The sequence below is a fragment of the Tachypleus tridentatus genome, chromosome 13 (genome assembly GCF_004210375.1).
Source record: "Tachypleus tridentatus isolate NWPU-2018 chromosome 13, ASM421037v1, whole genome shotgun sequence".
Classification (NCBI taxonomy): domain Eukaryota; kingdom Metazoa; phylum Arthropoda; class Merostomata; order Xiphosura; family Limulidae; genus Tachypleus; species Tachypleus tridentatus.
In genome coordinates, this window is record NC_134837.1 from 243,008,989 (window position 1) to 243,034,217 (window position 25,229).

General features: G+C 31.5%; 1 protein-coding gene across 1 annotated transcript in view; it reads right to left on the reverse strand.

Annotated features, from left to right (window-relative positions):
* Positions 1 to 11,636: 11,636 nt before the first annotated feature.
* LOC143238886 (adhesion G protein-coupled receptor L2-like) overlaps positions 11,637 to 25,229 on the reverse strand; it is a 69,303-nt gene continuing 55,710 nt past the window's right edge. The window contains exons 11-18 of the mRNA XM_076479507.1: positions 24,091 to 24,194; positions 22,872 to 22,974; positions 21,928 to 22,145; positions 20,115 to 20,181; positions 17,863 to 17,948; positions 17,033 to 17,162; positions 13,667 to 13,708; positions 11,637 to 11,962 (exon numbers count right to left, since the gene is read on the reverse strand). Coding sequence (XP_076335622.1) covers positions 11,765 to 11,962; positions 13,667 to 13,708; positions 17,033 to 17,162; positions 17,863 to 17,948; positions 20,115 to 20,181; positions 21,928 to 22,145; positions 22,872 to 22,974; positions 24,091 to 24,194 — 948 coding nt within the window. The 3' untranslated portion in view covers positions 11,637 to 11,764. The remainder of the gene's footprint in view (positions 11,963 to 13,666; positions 13,709 to 17,032; positions 17,163 to 17,862; positions 17,949 to 20,114; positions 20,182 to 21,927; positions 22,146 to 22,871; positions 22,975 to 24,090; positions 24,195 to 25,229) is intronic.

Sequence of the window (25,229 nt, forward strand, 5' to 3'; positions counted from 1 at the left end):
TTAAGAGTTTCTAATAACAAGAAATTTAATTAGAAAAATGAGAATAAAAATTATTCAAAAACCTAATTTCTACATTACTAACTATGCATCATTTTAGAGCTAATATGATTACGGATTAGTTTTATTTTTATCTGTTATTAGTTTAGTTCGATTTGCTCAGGATAAGGCCCGGCATGGCCAAGCGTGTTAAGGCGTGCGACTCGTAATCTGAGGGTCGCGGGTTCGCATCCCGGTACGCCAAACATGCTCGCCCTTTCAGCCGTGGGGGCGTTATATTGTGAGGGTCAATCCCACTATTTGTTGGTAAAAGAGTAGCCCAAGAGTTGGCGGTGGGTGGTGATGACTAGCTGTCTTTCCTCTAGTCTTACACTGCTAAATTAGGACGGCTAACACAGATAGCCCTCTAGTAGCTTTGTGCGAAATTCCAAAAAAACAAACAAAAACCAAAATGCTCAGGATAAAAGCTTATTTTTAACTACAGTTTCGTGAGCTATCCTTTTTCTTTCTTCTCAGTTTGTGAATTATTAAACATATATTTAGGTGCATAAGTTAGTTGTCGATAATGCCCTCCCTAGGGGCACAGTGGTGTGTTTGCTGATTTACAACGCTAGAATCCGGTTTGGTAGACCCATGATGAGCAGATAGCCTAACGGAAATTCAAACACATAAAGTAATAATTTAAAAAATAAATATTGATTATACAAAGGTTTTACTGAAAAGACGTAGTTTGTTGTAGAACTCGCGACAGAATAAAAGCATTTTAGAGGTATATTTACATAAATAAATTATCTCAATTACCAAACATAAAATTTCATAAATATTCAAATTGTATTTTTTTAAAATATTATTGACATAAGAGTTACATTTGTTTATTTCATTGCTGTTAGAAGAAAACCTAAGCACTGGTCTATTTCTTCTGTGCACACTACAGATATCGAAAACCTTCATACTTACCACTAAACCAATGATGGACTTAAGGGTCGTAAAGAGCAAACAAATGACAAACAAAACTTATAATATACAAGTAAAAAAAACCTTTTTCAGAAATAAAATAAATGTAAAAAAGGCTAACATCAATCATTCTAAAATAACGCAAGCAAGATAATAAAAATATCATTTGCATCATTTCTACATAATAGCATTATGTATGGATGATGCAAATACCATCTCTGCTATCTTTTTTGCATTGTTTTTTAAGGATTGATGCTAGCCACCCTTATTATTACCTTCTTTCTCAAAAGCCCCTCGCTGATACAGCGGCATGTCTCCAATTTACAACGTTAAAATCAGGGGTTAGATTCCTCTCGGTGGGCTCAGCTTTGCTATAAGAAAACACAAACACACACTTTCTTAAAAAGTTTTGTCTTTGCTTGTTTTTGTTTTATTGGTGCAGTATATTTAAATATACATAGGACCAAGTTTTAAATACAATGAGGTTCCAACTGTAATATTTATTATTTATCAGTTTTAGCTAGTAATTCCTACTTCATTCCACATGTAAGTTTTTTAAAGGGGCGCCAAATTTCTGTAAGAAAACAAATTTTAAGGAGGTATGATAACATCGTTTATACTAGAACTATTTTTAATTAGTACTGGTTTATTAATACTATTTATAAAAGCGAATACTTCGTTTGAAATTATGTCAACTCAGTAAAATTGGTCGAAACCATTGTTTTGGTTTTTGACTTATCACGTAATAAAGAAGAAACAGAAAAAAGAAGAACAAGAAATTAAAACTTTTTACTATGATATCTACAGACATTCTTAAAACTTGTGTTTCAGTCATTACACAGGTATTGTTATAAGAGGAAACACTGTGTTACTACACAGTTCTGATGACCTTCTGAGGAGATATTTAAAATACCATTTCGATGAACAGTTGGAACCTGCTTGTTTGTTTGTCTGTAATTAAGCACAATTCTACACAATGGGCTATTTGTGCTATGCCCACGACAGAGATCGAAGATCGGTTTCTAGCGTGTAAGTCCGTAAACCTATCACTGTGCCACTGCTTGATAAAACAGCAAAGCCACTCATATTTTATGAAACAGGTGTTACAAATAAATATTTTTAGATTAATTATAATTATACTCTAAGATCTATTGTAACCGAGAACTAACTTATTCCTCTAAATATATATTTAATACAAGATAAACCCAAAAGAAACGAAAAAGGTATCTCACATGACTACAATCAAACTAAAATTTCATACTAACCAAAATAGACTTATAATAGACAACAATACAGCCACAAAAAATATTTTCTTACCGTTAACTAGTTATCAAAGACATCAGTAAGGAGTGATAAGAAAATGAATGTTGTGATTCCTTAATAACAAAATTATTTATATACAAAGTAACAATGAAAATATTTGAGAATTTATAACATGTGTGAGAGTAACCAAAATCAATAGATAGCCCAATGTGGCTTTGCTATGAGAAAAACACACACAAACACACAGTAACCAAAATCGAAACTTCACTCACGTGAAAATAATAATGATAACTCTACAGTTTGGTGTTATCCTACTTGGGTTTATTCAAAGTATTTAGTTTTGATGCTCTCTTCTATCCTTCTGAATACAGTAATTAGTAATATTCCTTCTGAATATAGTAATGATAAGAGTAGACGTTTATGATAAAATGGTGAGATTAGTTTAAAATTGTAAAAAATTTGACCACACGAATTAATAATTTAGGACTTATCACCTTTTTTGTTTTAACCATTAGAACACAATTTGTTAAAACATTCAAAAACTAATGTATATATATATATAACAAGATTTTTTATCTAGATTTTAAATTGATTTTAATAATTATTTTTCTCTTCGCACTGTCCTATCTCAAAGACAAAGCGATTTTCATCTATTTAACTCTCTGAACGACGATCTAAAAATTAGTGCAATTTTGTTCATTTGCATATCGATGAAAAGTCCAAAATTTTAGTACACCTCTTCATAAAAAAACTTTAAAACATCGTCAAAGAACAAAGTAACGATGGTCAGTCTTGATCTAGGAGTTTCGGTGCGGTACTAGCAACAAACAACACAGTTTCTTCTACTATCCTATAGTTCCACAATACTCAAAAACTGTCCATTGTAAGATCTAACAATCTTTCGGTCGTGAATTTAATCGCTAAGGTTCTTCTATTTAATTTCAGAAAGAAAACAAACTGCAGGATACCAGTTACTCCTCATCACTCAATCTCTAGAACCAAGAGTCTTTCTGAGAGTCCTTTTCTGTAGGGTTAAATTACCACCTTCCTTATATAAGATAACAAAAGCTAAACGAAGAGACCAAGAGTGCAATAGCAAATAGTAAGTGTATATGAAAACACTGGAGAGTTAAGGAAAATTCACACCATATATACATTACTTATATTAAACATGAAACATAAATTATAAAATACATCACATTAAAAGGCACGGGAAAACGAAGTAACCGATACAAATATTTAAAATTTCAAAATGCAAACTAATGACAGTCGAGACATCAACAAGCTATTCCGGAATTGAAAATAAGAGAAAGGAGACAGAACATAGTAATGTTTTTTCTATACAAATTCACAAAAGATTTAGGAGATTTCATATTAGATTAAATTAGTTAAAAAACAACGTCTAATCCTCATGGACTCTTTCCAGATTATGCAGATTGCTTTATTTAAATACAAAGCTGCACGGTGGATATCTGTGCTCCTCTGAGCATGCTGGAGAGAGAATGCTAATTAGGTGGAGAAGATACTTGGTGATCAAACCATTTACAGTTGTAGTAAACATGGAAAAAGATGCAAATATACTTTGTAATTTTCATCTCTTGATAAACGCGGTTGGGAATTTTGAAGGATGAAAATTTTATCATGTTCGTTCACATTAGATCTATTTGTGAATGAGCTATTGGAAACACGTACATTGTTGTTCTGATTATGTTCTTTGGATCGGACGTGGCCGAGAGTTCGTGATTTGCGATCCATTACCACAAACATTTTACTCCGAAGTATAAGGTTGCTACAAAAGGGATGGTCAAATTACACTATTCGATCAGACAGGAGTAGCTGAAGTGTTTGCAATGTTGATTAACTGAGTTTCCTCTATTCTGTCAGTTCAAAACTGTTGGAGGCTATGCATAGATATCCCTTTTGTAACTTTACTCGAATTTTCAAACAAACAAACAAATGATGTTTACTCGAATATTGCTTCTACATTATTAACACTTCACAAAATATGAACAATACCGGAACATTTTTATAAGAAAACTGGTTGCTAATTTTATTTGCTAGTTTCCAATAAGAATTTATAAGGAAGAAATAACAGACTGTTAATGTATAAGAGACAGAAAAGCTTTTTCAAGTGATAAATATTCTTTTCTAACAGAACCATATCTTTTTCAAAATGTTGCTGAGAAAAGTGTTTCTTTGACTAATAAGTTATAATTAAAATATTGTTTTCGTGAATTTGTATGTAAATATGTAATAATTACGAGTCAAATTTGCTTTAATACGGAATTTATTTATATAATTCTTCTTTTGATTTTACTTACCTCGACAGTTTTCAAAAATGCATAATCGTGCGTGTATTAATTATAACGTCAAAATGCGGACTAGTCAAGTTTATCAATGATGTTAAATATATCATATATATACATATAGATTAAATATAATTTCGTAAGTTATCTTCATTTTGCTTCAGCTAATCGTCGACCCTGACGAAATATAACTTTGCTAAATTCTGATTATAAATATTGTTTGAGGTTTCTTTTCTACACGTTATACAGTTGATTTATTTATTATTAATCTCATAATATCTGTTCTGGACATATCTCGAGTATCGAACTTAGAATTTTGAGGGTTATAAGCACTCAAACTTGCCGCTCAGCCACCCTGGAGCTTATATCTATATAACAGTGATTATCTTAATGTGCGTCACATTAAAATTTAAAATGGAAATTATTTTAATGCCTCGAGCCTAACAGAATTAATTCAGTGATGAACATTTGTTTTTTTAATTTCGCACAAAGCTACTCGAGAGCTATCTATGCTAGCCGTCCCTAATTTGGTAGTGTAAGACTAGAGGGAAGGCAGCTAGTCATCACCACCCACCGCCAACTCTTGGGACACTCTTTTACCGACGAATAGTGAGATTGACCGTCACATTATAACACCCCCACGGCTGACAGGACGAGCATGTTTGGTGCGACCGAGATTCGAACCCGCGACCCTCAGATTACGAGTCGAACGCCTTAACACACCTGGCCATTCCGGGCCAATGATATTGGTATAAACACTTTTGTTTATACCTGAGGTTATACGATGGCGTTAATGTAAAAATAAAAGAAAATTTAATCTTTAAACGAAATCATGACTGGTTTTGTGTTCTTTTTTTTATTATTTATTAAATTAAAACCGTGTAAGTGGATAATGAGTTAAGCCTTCATGATAACAGTAAGTATAATATATTTTGTTTGTACGTTTGATGTTAGATACAAAGCTACATCACAGGCCACCTCCTACTCTTGGGCTATTATTTTACCAATGAATAGTGACATTATAACGTCCCCACAACTGCAAGTGTGAGCATGTAATTTATTGGACAGGGATTCGAGCTCGCGACTCTCAGATTGCCAATCAAGCTCTCTAACCTCCTGACCATGCGTTACCAGACATTACCGAGACTAAGATGTGCTGGTGACGTAATTTGGAAGGCGGAAACTCAATTATTAAAGCTTAACTTAAAGAGCTTTGCGTCCCCCGCTGGTACAGCGGTCAGTCTACGAATTTATAACGCTAAAATCAGGGGTTCGATTCCGTCGGTACACTCAGTATATAATCCGATTGGTTTTGCTATAAGAAAACACACACACGCACACGTAAAGGGATTCGTTGTTATTTTTTAATATTGTCTTTATATAGATATACATACACATACATACATATAAATAAAATACTAAAAGAAAGCACAGTAAAAATATTTCATTACAATTTGCTGGTACAACGTTTCTTCCTCTACTGTTTTGTCGTTTATTATTTTCTTAGATGCGAACACCGAGCTTTAGTTACTGAAGTAAAAGCAGAGCACTTCAGTGGATGCTCACTCTGGGAATGTAACCAGACAGGATGTAATTTCAAAAAGGCCGTTTATCAAAACGCTAATGTCTTCTTTTATTGTACGGCTGGAGGTGAAACATAAATTCATATTTAAAAGGAACATATGCTTACCCATACATCACAAAATCCTCGTGTGTCTGATAGTGGTTAGGCTTCTTATCGTGACAAAGCCTTTTATCAATCTTTCTCTATTTTGTCTTCTCTGAATTATTCGTTGAAACATTTGCATACTTTATTATCTTTCCTGAATATTCCCAGAGCGATTTATTGTCTTGACCGTGATATTTTAGATTTAGGATGAACCCCTCCATAACTCATGGATTGTTTGATTTCAGTTGAGGATTTCTCGTGTGTACGTATTTGTAAGCTGTAAGCTGCCTTGTTTTTTACGGAAATGATTGTACGTATTTAATAATAAACGGCTGAATTATTGTGCAGAATTACAAAAAAATTAGAAAAAAACATCTTCATGAGTTTGCTAAAACTTGTAAACTACTATTGACGTTTTTACTGGTAAACGTGACATACTACCTGTCAAATCTCGAATTTTTGTAATTAACCTTTTTTTTTCTAAATCTAAAGAGTCATTAAAATAACGCTGTAGTATTCAAAGCTGAAAATACTAAGAAGTATTGCTTTCAGATTAGTATTGTTTACGTAAAGTGTCATATATAGATAATAAAAGCTGTCTTAAAGTGTGTTATTACACATGATTAATAATAACGATTTGCATGTACTGATATAGTAGTATGTTTCCACCTGGTTTACGGTAGATACCCTATTATGAGACATCACGGATAAGTTGGCTGTGAGATTGCAAATAAAATTGTCGAAGGAGAAATATTGTCAGGAAAAATTGCTAAATAATATGTAAAAAAGCACCAACATTTCAAGGAAAGGAATCTCCATTTGTTTCCATTGAAGTGAAAAATCTCGATTAACAAAGCAGTTAGAGTGGCAATTTGCACCGGCATCACAAGTCAACCCCATTAAACCCAATACCCACCTATCCAGAACGTAGTTACTTTAGTTACGAAAAGGAATCCTCCTATTCCAAAAGCACATCCGACAAAGGTGAGCATAACTCAATGTACCAGTAAGGCTGAGTCTCCCCTATCATTACTGGGACCATTGAAATTATGTTAAATTATTAAACCCTCAATATCAGTTGCAATCGTTGTGGGTTAAATAGGGCTGTTCTTCTATCTTTTGGGGGACCGTTTTATCCAACCTGACAGTTAAGATGGCCTCCAGTAACGAGAAATGTTTTTTCAATATATGAAAATTGATTCAACATACGTTGTAACTTCAAAATGAATTTATAATAAGCAAGGCTTCATTTTAAAACCTTTTAGTTTTTACATGAAATTCATCGTAATTGATAAAAGCTGCATTCAAAATTAAGGGTTATTTTGTTCCCATCTTCCTCTAAATACTGACAATCAAAAAATATTTTCGATGTAATATTCTTAAATCTGAATATATCTGAGACTTTAATATTTACGTATCAGACATTAAAGTATTTCATACGGGCATGTACAGAAGCGAAAATTACATTGTATGTTGTATGTCTAGCGTTATTAAATTCAAGTTACATATTTTGTGGCTATAAGTTTTATCAAAGAATAACTCCAACTTCAACATGATAATCTTTATTGATGCAAAACAAATTATTACGATTGCTGGAAAACAACAATATTATATGGTAACTGAAGCATATTCTCAAAAATATAAAGTCATAACTACACAATCATAAACCCACAACTTATTTTAGTATATCTTCTTACGTTACTAATAATAATTCTAATATTGTTTTACATGTGTTGTTAGAGTGCTTGAATCACAAATGCATTTTTTACTACAGACGTACATTACTGTTTATGCCAAACCTGTTTTGACACATTTAGATTTTTTTACATATGTTTACATCCACATCGAAGTTGCCTACGCTCGTTTAATTTACTAAACTTTAAATAAATTCATCTAAAAAGGATTTAAAGGTTCCATTATCTAATCTTTGCTGTTTCCATTTTGTTTTCTTTTTGGTTTGATGAATGAGGCTGAAATGCCTTCGAAATATTCCCTTTGGCATTGTCAGTGATGGTGACAACCTCTACGTTATAGACCTTTCTTTGCGAATATTTTCGGCGACTAATTATTTTTCTATAATTTATTATACCATCAGTACAATACAAACTAAAGAATTTCGTTAAACATGCAATACGTTTGCACATAGCTATGTCATACTTTTATGATGGATCTTAAATCTTAAATTCATCAATTTGTACAGTTTTCCATCGTTGCTGTTATAGATAGGTCGTCATCACAGTATAAAAACTGAAATATGAAATACAAAAATAAAAAACACGCTTCAAATAATTAAAAACATTAAGATAAAAATATCTGGTTATACACGTATAAGTTGTTACTGTGCCTAAACATTATCGAAAGTAAAAATGTACTCTGCAGTTTCTTTGTAAAACAAGGATGAAGCTACAATAACGTATTGAAATTTCTGAATCTTTGAGCTACGAATAGAACAAAAGACCCAATTTTCGTTAAAAACTTTTAGAACCAGTTAAACTTTATTAATTAAGTGAAACTAGACGCTTTTACCAGAACTTTACTTTAAACGACTCTACGCATGCGTACATTTGCATAAATTATTTTAATGACTTTTGAAGTAATAATAGTTTTATTAATTCTTTAGATTATTTTCGACAGTGATAGCATCTAATAAATTTTAAACAATCTCGTGCATACACAGAAGTGGTTATTCAATAACCGTCCCCATGTGAATTTATTGTACATTTCCATTCTACTGCTGCGCTTGTATAATTAACAGCCAGGTACTTAGTCTCGCTGATCTCTTACAAGTATTTATAGTTGATAGAAACTCATAAACCAAAACTTCACAACCCTCTAACTGGACCTCAGTATTGTAAGAAGGCTGAAGAAACTAGAATCATGAGATAATAATATCATTCGATTACATAAATCTTAAGTTTTGTAGTACAACTCAAATAGATGTTTGTGCTTTTTACCTGCTTAAACGTGGGCTCAAAAGCCAATGACAATATACAGTGAAGGATTAAGAAAACTTTTCAAAATGTGTGTTTTACACTTCAGCTCTCCGTATACGTTGTGGCAATGGAAATTGCAGTGTCAGGCAAAAGTGTCTAAACAGTACCATCAACATGAGGACGATTTATGATAAAGGAGCATGAGACCTGAAACTCGTTCTTATAAAGTATGATTAACCCACTTAAAGAGACTTGAAACTTATTAGTGCCCTTCACATGAGATGTGATTGACAGTAAAAATGATTTGTTTAAACTGTTAGTTTTCTGAACATGAAACGTGATATACAGTTTTCGTGTCTATTTATGTCCTTTTTTATTTCTATTGCCGTTTATATGTGCTCAAAAAGTAAAACTAAGTTAGCAAATTCATTCACAATTCCATATTATCCCCATTAAAACAATACAATTGGATCGTTTCGAACAATTTATTCGGGTTTTCTGGTCAGTTGTGATGGTTTTGGTTTTAACAGCTTGAACACATAAAGGGAAACATGAATTACGATAAAGCTTTTAATTTAACAGCAAATACATGTATTAAACAAAACCTTACTAGCTGATGTTCTATTTGATATTCTATACACACAAAATATTAAAGTAAAATAATTATAACCCACGCTCTAGCTATACTTACTTTACCAAGCATGTTCACTTTATTGTTAAAACTATATATGAGGTTATTGAATTTCTGAGTACTTTACCCAAGAAAATATTTAATTTGTTCCTGACAAGTTGAATGTATGTGTGAATAAATCAGCATTGAACACATTTGATTGTTGGCGATAACGTCCTCATGTTTAACATAAAAAACACTTGTTGCTGGTTTTAATAGCTGTGTTCACTCTTTTAAATCACAAGTAAGTATTTTTTGCTTTTCTATCTCATATTTTTAAAACAGTTAACATTATTTTTAGCTTATTGTTATCATATATCCGGTAAAGAAAAATATTATTTTAAAATATTTTCTATTAAATCGTAATATTTATTAAATCTTTGTTAATTTATATAAATGCTTATAGATCATTAAATATTTTTTGAAAAAAAAAAAACAATTACCTTAATTTTCATCAAATAAAAATAAAACTGAGAAACGCTCTAAACTATCAGTTAAACATAGCGATCAGAGAGAACACAAATAAGTTAGCTTGCATGAAGGACAAACAACAGTGTTTATAATAAAAATGAATTCAGCGGATAGCGTCTACAAGAAATTTAATATAAAATAAAAAAAACTCACATTTTCTATGGAATACACAAATAGAAAATATGCCGATATGCAGGGTATTAAAGTTGAAGTTTGCAAAATACCATGACTACAATGTATAAAATATCGAACAAGTCGAGAATTCATTCAGCTTAAAATTTTAAGAGACTACAATTGTTATGAAATATTAGAGAACCAATATAAAATTAAGAAGTTAAAATATTATAATAACAAGATAAACTTATTTAAAAAAAAAGAGTTAAGTAACAATGAAACACTCCAATCAAGATCAGGCTTTCCATAAAATATATTATCTAAGATATTTTAAATGCATCATTTGACTAGTCACGGGTCTTATATTGTTGTTTTGACTAGTTCGCGTGTCTTATATTGTTGTTTTGACTAGTTCGCGTGTCTTATATTGTTGTTTTGACTAGTCGCGGGACTTATATTGTTGTTTTGTTACATTTTGAAACATGTAAAAAATACTAAATACTGAATGTATAAACTACATCAATAAAAGTTTTAAAAATCCATTTCATAAGTTGATTATTATATTCAAATAAAACTCCACCGTGTATTTTTAACGAATATGAAATCGGTGGATTTGTTTTTTGTTACTAAGCACAAAACTACAAAGGTATTAAAAACTGTGGCTATAATATCTTCTAAACCACTGGGGGGACTCGTGGATGGCCACGGTTTTCAAAGGCCAAATAACCTTTGTTATAAAAAGTATACATTCTCAAAGAATTATGTTTTAGAATAGAATACTAAAATACCTTTATTTGATTGCAACGCTTTCTTGTTGTATGTTAAATAGGTTATATTTTTTGAAAAACAAAAAGCCGAAAGATAAAGATGACTTGTCATGTGTAAACAAATTAATTTTTAAATATATTTTAAGTGATATATACGAACAATTTCAGACTGATGTGAAGAAGTATGAACGGAAGAATTGTATTCAGTTGTCTATCTAAAAATGTTTAATACTTGAATGTATGCATTTGTGAGCTATACAATTCACTATGTAGTCTTTAAAGAAAAAAGATAAAGAAAATTCGTTAATCAAAACGTCATAAAATATGCTGTTGATCGTAACCCACGTACTATTACATAATTACTGATAAATGTAACTAATTACACTAGTCATTCAGAATCTTTTATACATCTTACGCCAATTAATCGCTAGTTAAGACAGAAAGCAATCGTTTTGTATTCTAAATAGCTTCAATATTGTACGTCTTTTAATGATCTTTAAGCTTTTGTCGGGTTTTTTTTTCTCATTTAAACATTCAATAGTATCTTTAATGATCAGTAACGTTAACACCATCCAATGTGACTTTTAACGAATAACTCCAGTTTGTCCAAAACTGTTACTTTAGACGACATCTAAAACACTCACAGAAGATTTTACAAACAAAGGACGACGATCACTTTCATAAAATTTGCCTCGATTCAAAGCGGAAATTTCCTTTTCGACCTTTGAAATAACTGATACTGTTTCAGCAGTTTTCGGGAATCTTGGTTCGGTACACCTTCTAGATTTCGTGGATCCAGACGAGGCGATACTTTCAGTCTATTGACAAAATACAGTTTAAAAAATTAGAAAAAAAACAATAATAAAAGTGTTAGTAATATATATCTATAACTTGTAGCGTTATACCACGATAAGCGACTTATTGTTGAACTTATTTTATCTTGTCAAGATTTATATTAAAATTATGGTAAGGCTTTAGTTTTAAATGTTGTGGAATTTACAGCCCTAATCCAAGCCATTGTTATAGCATTGTTTACTTTATAAACATTACATGTTAAATCTTTATTATTATACCGGTATTATATAGCCAAATTAATTTGTTTTCTTAATTATTGCCACTTGCATCCTACAAGAATATGCCTGCTTCAGAGATAATCTATTAACTCCTCCATATGCATATAAACAACTTATGCAGAACTTAGGGCAAACTAGTATTTTCTATGATTAGAGATATACATGTATTTATTTTCACCTATATTCTTCTATATTCATAGGTACGTGATATTCATAGCTACTCTAGAAGTTAAAGTACCTTTCTTAGGATACAGCACAACAGATTGAGACTGAGTCTATGATAAGCCATTAGTAACACATTCATCCAACGCGTAGCCAAACAAGCCAATAATTATGTAGATTTCAATCATATGAAGCAGGTAAAAATTCCGACAATGCATTAAATCAGTGATTTAATGATCGGAAAACAGCAGTATCATAACGTGCTCAATCAGTTCAATGTGTAGTCGAATTTCCACAATGCACTGACTCAAGACATTATAGCCCCAACGACTTTCCATATGAGTCAGCCTGTTGGATACTTCAATATGCTTTACGTAGAGGCAGTGCTGTACTCTGAATAATTCATATTTAATTATTTCAAATGTGATTCTTACTCTTGGATGCACGCAGTTAGATAAATCTACTTACTACTTGTTATTACAGTTACATTCTTTCTTGGCTCATCTAGACGAAAATATATCTAAATGATCCACATTACGTTAGATAACAACGTAAATATAAAAGTTAGTAATAAACTATCGGATTATCATCCCAGTACACGTTGAGCTGGACGCTTCCATACACATACATACTAAGATAATGCGTCAAACCAAAATAAACGACAATCAGTTTACGTATTGAGTATCATTTGTTTGTTTTAGAGCAAAGTCTAATTGGGCTATCTGCTGTGCCCGCCGAAGATAATCGAGACCCGGATTTTAACGATGTAAGTCAGTAGACTCAACAATGGCCCATTGAGGGACCGTATAAATTAATTTCTTTCAATTAAAATGAAAAGGAAGACGTTGATATGAAAGTATAACGCTCATTTACTGTACTAAATGCCTCTGTGGTAGCTCCAATAGTTCAAACTTACTTAAGTTTTATCTCACACACACCTGATACTGAACTTGAGAGGCATATTTAGCTGTACGGAATACCATAACAGGTTACTTCAGCGTGTAATTGTTTGTTATCTCCTTAGTCCAGCATTTGAGAAAAGCAGAATTTCTCCTTGAAACTAACCTTAACTATTTAAAGCCTTTTGGTCTTAAAATTAAACTCATAGGGCGCTTTCAAAAGAAAAGCATTGCCCTTGTGTACCAACTTCAATTCTATGTATACTAGCTGTATATAAAGCTAAACGTTATCTCCCTTAACAACAATGAAAAAAGATGTATTAATGGTAGTAGGTAAATTTTATTGTTTGTGCTCGCAACACATTTCTAAAGTGTGAATATAACTTACCTTAGGAAAAGACGCCCAGTTAGACTGAAATATAATGATACCCTAAGGATAAAAAAGCCAATAAGTTATTATGAAATATGTTACACTGAAAACTGCTGATACCCTTTGAGTATAGACTACATAAAGTAATTACCAGTTTTATTTAGACTGAAAAATAAATAATTATATTCTACACACAGGTAACACACACAAAAATGATATTGACAAATGAGAGCCAAAAATGATACTTTGTCGACAGAAAATTCATCAAATAAGTAAGACTGGAAAAATAAAAGTATATATCTTATGAAAAAGAAATGTTACAAGTTAAATAATAACAACTAAATTGTAAAAGTAAATTGATAAGAGTTTCCGTGGTATGGAAAACAAAACATGAAGTAATAATTAAAGTAAAAAGTATTACAGAAAGTTATGAAAAAATCACTATTACCTTACTGTGAAAAATAAAGTTAAACAACCGATATGACGGAAAATGATGTTAAACAGAAGCACATGGTTATCTAGGAGTGAAAATAGAATATTTACAATCAGAGAGCTTTGTTCTCGGGTTTTATTAGTGTTTTTCCGCCGACGCGAGAACTAGGAATGCGTCAACATCCCTGGATTCAAATAGGGAAGTATTGAATAGCTCTTGCTTTTAAGAACATGTTTTAACACAGTAATAATGTCAGATCATTATATATAAAGTTTACAGTTTCTTAATTGTCCTTCATTGTCATCACTATAAAAAGTACGCCAGTGCCTCTGACTATTTCACAGACTATTATGCTCTTAAGTCGTTGTCGGCTATATTACACAAGCTTAGTACCAAGTGTAATTTCTAAAGGAGAGAGAATTTGGAATATTAATTTAAAATCTATTCTCTTTACGTCTTTTTTATCTTTCCCATTAAACGTCGAATTGAACCAAACATATTTAAAGAGATAGGGAGAAATAAACACTGGGAAAGGTTGATCAAACTAGACGTTATGAGAAGTGCTTTGTACGAGGCAACCGGTTTCTTTTGCACACTGCTATTAATGTGTTGTTTCAGAAGTTACTGCTTCATAATGTAATTCTGAAGTAACGTGCGAGAAAAAAATCTAGCATAGAAATTGTAATTTAAAACGTAAATATGCCCATGTTTTAACATACTGACATACTGGCACTTAAATGTTTTAAAAGACACGTACAACATACAGAATGCTAATATTTTACGCGAAACTAAACGTAGCAAGATAGTTGGTATTGTGGCAAACGTGTCTGAACGCAAAGAAATCGGCAAATTAAAGGAAAAGCTAAACTTACATATAATTTACTTTGTTTAGGAGATACCATAAAATTAAATCACCATAAGTCTAGGCAAACATAAAAAATAGCTTTCAGTTGTTTATTCCAGTCACATTTTAACTTTGTTGTGACCGTGTGCATATCTTTGTAATTCATTTAAACTAACTTATCTTGTCTGTCGAATATTTGGAAAGTTGTTGTCACTGTCTCCAAATATATACGTATAAGTTTTCAAGCATAATACCCTAATAACACATAATACGTTCACTACGTTATTACTTTGAACTGCTGGACTGTCATAACATAGAACACATGTTTTCATACTTCATTTTTTCTCTATTTTTTTTACTCATTATCATCACGTCTCTGTTACCTGGACTTTATAATCATCAACATTAATTCCATATTTTTGCCATAATTTCCTAACAGCTTCTACGTCAAAGTCTGCTATATGTTTAACACTCAGGTTTCTTGGTGGATTGACAAACTCCATACCCGCCCAGCTTTGCTGTTATTAATTCAATGAAGACTTAGGAAAGAAAGATACGTTTTTAGATATTTACTGCACTGTGCATTTGAAAATTCATCTCATACAACAAACAGTATTTAAGTAAATATCAAACTTTATGTAAAATTAATTCAAATACAGTGCAGATATTGTTCGTTTGAAGTAGATACTATAAATATATCAGGTATTTTACCAATGATAAGTTCTGTCATATCTCGTAGAGTCATAGCCAAAACTGTAATAATGAAGAATTTAACAAACGACTAGCAACAAACTTCAGCCATTCTGTAGATTAACAAGATATTTAAAATATATCGATTTAGAAGAGTAGCATACAGCATTCGCGCTTCGCTGCAAATTTGAAAGGTCCCCTCCCTCATAATTCACAGTGGCCAGGAACATACGAGTAAAATGAAATGGCAAAGTCAGGTTGGCGACCCTGCAAACCTATAGATCTTCTACGGGCACATTAGCCCCTTATAGATAAGGTTACCTACTCGATCCGCTAGAGTACCCTTGTCAAGGTTGCTCTTGTTATATATAAAAATGAGGGAAAGAAGTTCGCGAATAAACAAATAAATTCACCGATACACAACGTTAATTACTATAGGATCTATAAATCTAATCTTGTTCGTTGGTTTAGATCATTTCTTCAACTTTCTATTAATTCAGTTCACACAAACTTATAACCCCATTTTCGAGTTTCACTATATACTTATGAAGGTGAAAAATAAGAAAGAGTTTGTTATGAAACGCTCATAATAAAGTAGATTGTGTTTGTTGTTTGTTTGTTTTTCAATTTCGCGCAAAGCTACACGACAGCAATCTGCGTTAGCCGTCCCTAATTTATCAGTGTAAGACTAGAGGGAAGGCAGCTAGTCATCATCACCCACCGCCAACTTTTGGGCTACTCTTTTACCAACGAATAGTAGGATTGACCGTCACTTTATAACGCCTCCATGGCTGAAAGGGCGAGCAAGTTTGATGTGGCGGGGATTCGAAACCGCGAACCTCGGATTACGAGTCTAGTGTCTTGACCACCTGGCCATGCCGGGCCTCGTATATAGTGATGAATGACATATGGTTCACAATCGCACACCTATCCGTGGTAATAAAGTTGAAATATAGTCAAACAAATTATGTTTTATCTGTAACAAACGTTTGTTTTCTTGTATGAGCAACTACAATTATTTAAGTAAACTTGAAATACAGCACCAATCCAACTTATTATGAATACTTGAGATACAGCTTTACTCTAACTCTTAAGTGCTTAAATTATCATGTTTGTTCAAGTGTAATAATCATGCAACACATCTAGAACAACAGAATTAAGGATTATTTTATCCTAATAATTAATTTCTTATTTAAAATAAAAATATTTTATATTCTCGATAATCTATTTATAATTGAAACTGCTATTATACATTTACTCTATCATAATTAGCTGAATCTTTTGAGACGTTTGTTTTATGAGATTATTGTATCACACACAGGAACACAAGAAGAAACTGCTGTTCTATCTTTATAAAGACCTGTATGAAAACGAATTAAGCTCATTAAACAAACTCAACCAACAAACACGTACTTACTTGGGTCGTATTAGTAAGAGCAAATACGTAATGTAACGTGGTCGTAGAAGAGTATTCCAAAGCAAGAACACTGAAGAACCAGTTAATGAAATGCCAAGGAAGAACTGCCATGACTGATCGAAGGTACAGCCTGAAATTATTACAATTGCTATTGTTTCTTTTGTACTTAAGCATAAAGCTACACAAAGGGGCTAGAAACCTGGTTTCTAGCAGTGTACGATTGTTATTACTGCATAAATCAGTTAAATAAGTCCTTCTATACTTTCTATAAACTGCCATTGCAAAGAAAGTTTGGTCTTTTAGAATTGGTTAAACGTATGTAACAATATTGGTGAGGTTATTTATTACGTTTTAGGTAAATAAAGCTTTTATTCCTGGCTTAATTTCTTGATTAAACATATGCCTGTACTGAGAGTATAAAACAAAAGGGAATTTGTCATTTTATACTTTCGCATCTTAAGAGGACAAAAGCTGTTAAAAGATCTATAAGATAAATTTTACATTATACTTAGAAAAGACAAAAGAATCTTCTTAAGTATAGCTTTCTCAGAAGAAGTAATAATTTCTTTTCTTTACTTATGATGTTGTCACAGTCAGCTGAGAGAATTACTCGAGCACTAACTGGGCTCTACAAAGATCTTATCTTATCTCTCTCTATGCACTTATGATGTTGTCACAGTCAGCTGAGAGAATTACTCGAGCGTTAACTGTGCTCTACAAAAGATCTTATCTCTCTCTATGTACTTATGATGTTGTCACAGTCAGCTGAGAGAATTACTCGAGCGTTAACTGTGCTCTACAAAATATCTTATCTCTCTCTATGTACTTACCGCATTTTATTGATTTCTTCTTTAGGGGTGATGGCTCGAAGAAAGAGATATTTTCTCATAGATGCTATGATGAACGCTGTATTCGCCTATATATATAAATATATGTTGATGAAATGAGAAGGTAAAACAAGCAATTATAAGATACTTAACTACAGCTACAAACTGCTTTATATGATAATCTTATAACAAAGCCACTTCAGGCTATCTATTCAGTTCACCGAGTTTGACAAAAAGACTTGCTTCAGAAATAACGATTCTATATTCATTGTACGATTACTATTACCTCAAGTATGTTAATACTAACAATATTACATTCAAAAATAAAAGAAGAATATGTATACATGTATAAAGTTATTTGAGTAAATAACATCTAGAGTTAACACTGATTTTAATAATAAAATATATCACAAGACTTATAGAAACTTGTTTGTTTGTAATTAAGCACAAAGCTATACAATGGGCTATCTATGCTCTTCCCACCACTGGTATTGAAATCCGTTTTCTATCGTTGTAAGTCCGCAGACATATCGCTGAGCCACTGGGGGGGGAGCATTGTCAGACTTAGTGTATAATAAGGTTAAACCTCGTCTACCTAAGGTACAGTCCCCCGCTGAGACAGTGGTAAGTATTCAGATTTACAACGCTAAAATCATGTGTTCGTTTCACATCGTTGAACACAGCAGATAGCCCGAAATTCCTTTTCTATAAGAAAACACCAAACACTCAAAGTCCAACTTTAAATCTTAACTTTCTTGAGGTTAATACAAAAACACAATAAAGACAACAATTTTTTTGTTATTTATATATTGTTAAATAGCCAAAGGTCACAAATTGAAAACATTAAATGTAAATACACATTAGTACAGTGTGGAAAGTTTGGAACTAAAAGTAATTTGTAGCTTTTCATAATTTCAAACACGTGACTGATTATGTCTCTATCAAAGCACAAGAAGGTAGAGTTAATTCTGTTGTGTGATCAAGATGGTAGATACCAATGAGAGGTTGCTGCTGTATTTGATGCACACTATCCAGAAACAGGGAGAAACATCACTCACAGTAGTGTTTGGAAGTTGCTGGCTATATGCAACGAGACTGACAGTGTACACCATTGACAATGGTACGAATCTGCTTCGTAGTTTTCAAAGGCAGTGGAAATACCGCCTCAAAAGATGTTTCAAATTACAAGAACAGCATGTGGAACGCATTCTGTAAAATTCGTTTAAGTGCTTATGGTCCCATACTTTTCGATCACCCTGTACATACAAGGGTATTATGCAGAAATCTCCATACTTAATTTGGTTATAACATATAGCTTACTTATCCTTGTAGAACGCAACCTCACCAGAGGTTCATTGAGTACCATGAATTTTATTCAGACAAGTGTTTTAAAATACTGTAGCGTTTTTCTCGCAGACTAGCATTGTTTTTTACCCTCTTTGTTTAACCATATGGGACTGTCGATTTTAATAAAATGCGTGTCAAAATTCAAGTTATTAAGATAATCAATGAACGCTGTCCAAACCAGACGATTCGCGCAGCATTTTCATTTAAAGACAGACTTTATCCATTCATTGAATGAAAATAAATTGAGTACCTTCTGGAACACCGTACATCGTGTCCAGACCTCCATGAACACAACATGTGATTCCCAGTGTACCTCTAGTAACAGTTGATTCCCCTTATGAAAAATAGTTTAAAAACACATTAATTTTTTAATCCTGTACGTTATGTGCAGTTACTCAGGTAGATCATCCCATAATCCGAAGGTAACAGGTAATTACTTTAGTGGTAACTTTTCACTTAAAAAAAAAAAACATTGTATTTTGAAATACCTGATGCGGCCATTAAATGTAGAAAGACATAAAAGTATAATATAGATATTTTATTTTTATGCAATTTATTGTAAAATATTGAAAACAATTATAAAATATATGGCAGTTAAGTGTTGTCAATTTATTTTAACCTTGTTGACTGAGCCAAACCTAATGTTATTAAAGAAAAACTTCACACAAAGAATATACATTTAAAACTAATTCAGATACACACCAAACTTCAAACAAAATGGTATGATGATATATTGATGTAAATAAATAAATAAATGTATGTAAATAAAGAATGCCGTTGGTCAGTGTTTTTGGTTTTTTTGTAGAATGACTAAGTGTATAAAGTAATAGATGAATATATTATTATTTAAAGACAGCGGTGGTCAAAAATCTCGAAACTTGATGTCTATAATTGTTAAAAAAACTAACCATTATCAATAACGCCATTGGTACAAGGAAAGATATTCCCATTCCTCTGTGCACAGATAGCCAGCAACTGAAGAAAGATTGGTATAAGAAAGTTAATTTTGTTTAGATTAGGCTTAGTTAATTAATTAAATCTATATTACAAATACGTATATTAAAATAAAATGATGTGGGTTTAATTCATTTAAAAAGTTTGTGAACAAGATATTAAAAACTGTTGTTATAATGCTAAGTTGGCATCTAAACATTCTAACATCAGGTGACAGACAAGTAATAAGAGATTCCATGATAAAGATAGCTGTTTACAAGTAAATTAAAACGATGACAAAGTTCTAATTTTACAGAATAATTTAACTTTTGTAATGTAGTTCGTTTTAAAGAACGCTAAAGAATAACTCTTGTAAGAAAATACTTATTGTTAGCTCGAAAAAAATCTTGTTCAAAGTTACGAAAAAATTAAGATTTGTAAACAACATTGCACGAATCAGGTCTGTTCTAGAATTAACACTGCAAAAACTATTCTTTATTAACCTACCAAAATGATTGAAAGCTGTGTTAAATTTTAAAAAAGCGATTTGTATTTTGGTATTTTATAAAAATTCATGCAAACAATTTAGCGAAACTACATAAAATGTATACTACTTCAATACAAAGAAAAACATCTTTATCAGGTAAGAGTTTGAATAGGTTTTAAAATAATAAAAATAGTATACTATATTCGGCAAAAAATATACATAAACTATATCCCAATATTTTAAAAAATATTGCTTCATTTCAAATCTCCATTCGTGGCGTTATTTCTTACATTTTAAAAGATATTTTATACGGGATTATAATTTTGTTGTTTTAACGATATGCCAGTAAATGTTAGAGTTAATATCTCTTTACCAGTAATTTTATGGAGTTTTACTGATTGTGTTTACGTTAATAAGCATTTTTGAAAATAAATACTTTATCTTTTTATAAATTAAAATAATTTGAAACATAATAATATTAAATATAATTTCAGTAAGTCACCTTCATGCACTAATAATGATTCAAAATAAAATGAATAATAGTCACAATATTGAATATGACATTAATATAATACAAGACTCATACTTTATAATGAATTAACTATATTAAATGAGTTGCCCTTTGAGAAACCTCTTAATAATAACTCATTAAATTAGATTAGCTTAAGATAGTTATTCGTATTAGAATCAAATACTCGAACTTAACAGGTATCACACATTCCATATAATATTAAATGCAATACAAGAAACCCTATAAATATAAATAAATAAAATAAAATATAAATAAACGTAAAAGTCTGTTATTACTTACAAAGCACCTAAGTACACTAGTTATTTATTATTGGAGCTAACGCATCTTGCAATACAAAACCTATGAATGATTCTTCTTTGCATTCATTTATATGTAATAATTTACATCAAACGACCTAAACGATTGATTGCATTTCAGCATTTTACTTTTTTCAGATAAAACAGTTCGTCAAAAGGACAAGAAAAATAAAATTTGAAAATATTCTTGTATATGTCTTCCTGTAATATAAACAAATAGAAGATTTAATTATTAGGATTTAAATTTATGTATAATTTTATCATTTAATAAGAAAAAGTAATTCGAATATATCGTTGGAAAGATTCAGATTCTTACTTTCATTGTGTGTCTACAGCGTTGACACTACTTCATGATGAAATCGATTTCACCATTCTTTTTCAAGTTTTATTCGGCCAAACAACAACATATTTTAAAAGTTACTCTATCTGTAGAGATTTTTCTACAACATACAAACCTACTTTTGTTTACTTACTAAAGAGTGGTTTCATATCCATTAGGGTAATATGCATAGCAAAAGAGGACAAAAATGGCAGGAATTATCCATGAAACCAAGAAATATCCAAAAATTCTAAACTTAGAGTCTGGAAAATTCAGTAATCGTCTGTGGAGATTTTCGGCGTAAGTAACCATCCAAAAACTGGCGACCAAGTGAAGATAGTGAAGTAGAAGCGATACCGAAGTACAAATTACCTGCAAATAAGAGAAACATATTAAATAAATTATTAAACTTTTATAAACACCACGGCCTGGCATGGTCGGGTGGATAAGACACTCAAATCTCAATCTGTGGGGCGCGGGTTCGAATCCCCGTCGCACCAAACATGTTCGTCCTTTTAGCTGGGGGGCGTTATAATGGTACCGTCAATCCCACTATTCGTTGGTAAAAGAGTAGCCCAAGAGTTGATAGTGGGTGGTGATGACTAGCTGCCTTCCCTCTTGTCTCACACTACTAAATTAGGGACGGCTAGCGCAGATAGCCCTCGAGTAACTTTGCGCGAAATTCCAAAAAACGAAAACAGTACAGGTACAAAAAATTCTTTGTTAAATTATTTCTTCAAATTAATAATGTTTATGTTTAAAGTTGGTATTTGACTTCATTGTTTCAGTTTTTATGAAAAAGTTTTATCTCGATCCACTTACTTTTTAAACCAAGATTCATCTTCAGAAACAAATTATCAGTTATATATTTTTCATTTGTCAAATATATATCAAAATAACAGTAGTAGTTTAAAAGAATCAAGTTGAGCCACACAAACAAGGAACAGACAAGTAGTTTCTAATGAAAAAAAAAAAAAGAAATAATGATTCTCATAAATTTTTTTTGCGTCTATAAATAATAAACCTAACTGTTTATGCTCTGAAATTAAGTGTTTGCTTTACGTCGCCTTTATTCACTGAAGAGAAACACATTTTTACCTTTCCTGAGGTTGCTCCAGCTCCAAAGATAAAGATAAATTGGTTCACAGCCATGGTAAAAAGAACATTTACTAGAATGATAGGTGGTCCTGGGTTCGTAGACCTAAAATAATGTCAAATGACATAAACGTCATTTAAATTCAACTTAAATGTTAAATCTTAATTTTTCTTATGCATTCTATAAATACATGAGTTTTCAGTACATGTTGATTGTCAAATACATGGTGAATTTACTTGCCAAAGAAAGAACTCCCATTAAGAGAAAGTTTGAACTAACCACAAATTATATAATTAAGATTTCTAATGATATTAATTTTGAAGTAAGAGCTCAAACTGAAGGAAAATTTACTTAACGGTGACCCATTTTTTCTTAAGAAACGGGGTTAACATTAACTAAGTTAGCTCAAAAAAGATCTGACCATTAAGAAAATATCTTGCAATAAGAGCCTGCTGTGATTTTTTTAACCTGATTACTAGCTAATTGTCTGACGAACTCTGAGTATGACAGATGAATTGTGGTTGACATATTACTATATATTCTTCTTTACTGTAACTCGTAAGTTTTTTATAATTACTCAATGAAGAAACAGTTTAAGCTTGATACAAATTCTGATTTTTTTAACAATTAAGCAAACAATCCAACTTAGGAAAACTGCTAAGTTCATAATGGATTTTATTGTGTTGTCGATGAATAAATTTAATAGCCAACAAGAAAGAATTAAAATGTAAAAAAAAACTACAGTAGCCTTTGGTAAATGGTAAATATAGATATAAATATCGTATTGACCCAAACTTTTCTGTCTTAATGAACTTTGTTAAAAATCCAGCTCATAACAATATAAATAATAGTTGGGAAATTTATTTTACTTCAAACTTTTACCAAATATTGCAAAAAGGGTAAAACAATTGCAGCTTTATTTAGTTTTTCTTCTATTCTAGTATTAATGCTACACATTTCTTGATATATATATATAACGATTTAGACAAGATTGCCCCAATATCTGCGAATTCGAATTCTAAAATTAAAATAGAAGTTGAAAATATTTTGTTAATGTTGAGCGGCATAAAATATAGTTGACGGGAAAATACTAATTTAATGATAAATCAAGTATTTACGTTTTTCATCACTGATAAGTGTATTTAATTATCTAAACTACGTTCTATAAGACTCTATATATTAATTTGTATTTATTTAGAGTTGGTAAACCATAAACCTTACCTGAAATTAAGGGGAACTCTAAACAAGGAAAAGGCAATTGCAACAAGAAATATTGCACATCCGATTGTAATAACTGATGATACTGCGTTGTTTTCACGAAGTTCCTAGAGTATCATGACAGAAATATTATAATATGCTGGAAAAAATCATTTAAATATTATATAATTTTCCCTGGTAGTAAGTAAATAACTTCACGGTCTAAATATTGGCTTGAGAAAATGTAGGTTTCTAACTGAATTTTAAACATGGAATTACAGTACTGTACAAAAATGTTAGAACAAGATAATTTTGTTATTCTTTCCAGTTGTGAGACTAATTCTTCCATGCTATTACAGAATGTAAATTTGAAGACTATGGTAATGATTCACTGATCCCTGTTGATAATTGAATGAGCTAGAGTGATCATACTTATCATTCTTTAGAATCCCCATATACTTGTACCATATGCATGTCATAAGGTTTTGCTTGAATTAGCACACTGGTCAAATTTAAAGTCTGAAATAACTCTAATTGTACTCTAAGTGGTGTCTTAACTACATAGAAAGAAGCTGGCATATGGTACCGGTATATGCTGGAAGAACCCATTTTAATGGCACTCCACAAATAAACGTTGATAAAAAAATAATGTTTAACACTATATATTAAGTTTTTTTAGCAGGCCACGACCAAAAAGCATAGAGAATTATCAGTAGAGCGGAGAGTTCATATAAAAGCTTTACGTGATATTGGTTGGATTTTCCAGCAGATTGGTGCAGACTTGAAATACTCTTCCAAACACTGTCAGATACACTCTATATCGTGCCACTGTGAAAAGTAAATTTTAAAATAGGAAAGAAAGAGTCAGAACACCTAAACTTAATGCAGCCTTCGAGACAGAAGGAAGATTACCACTGATCGCAAGCATGGGATAAACGACCATGTACCAGATTACAGAAAAGTGTTTCCAGATCTACTGTATCAAGAACACTCAATAAGAATGGATTATTTGGTCATGCAGCAGTTAAAAAAACACCTTTATTTTGATCTGCAAATGCCATCAAGAAACTGAAATTTGCTATAAAGTACAAAAACTGGATTGTTGATGATTGGAAAAGGGTGTTATGGACGGATGAGTCTAAGTTCTAAATATTTGGTTCAAA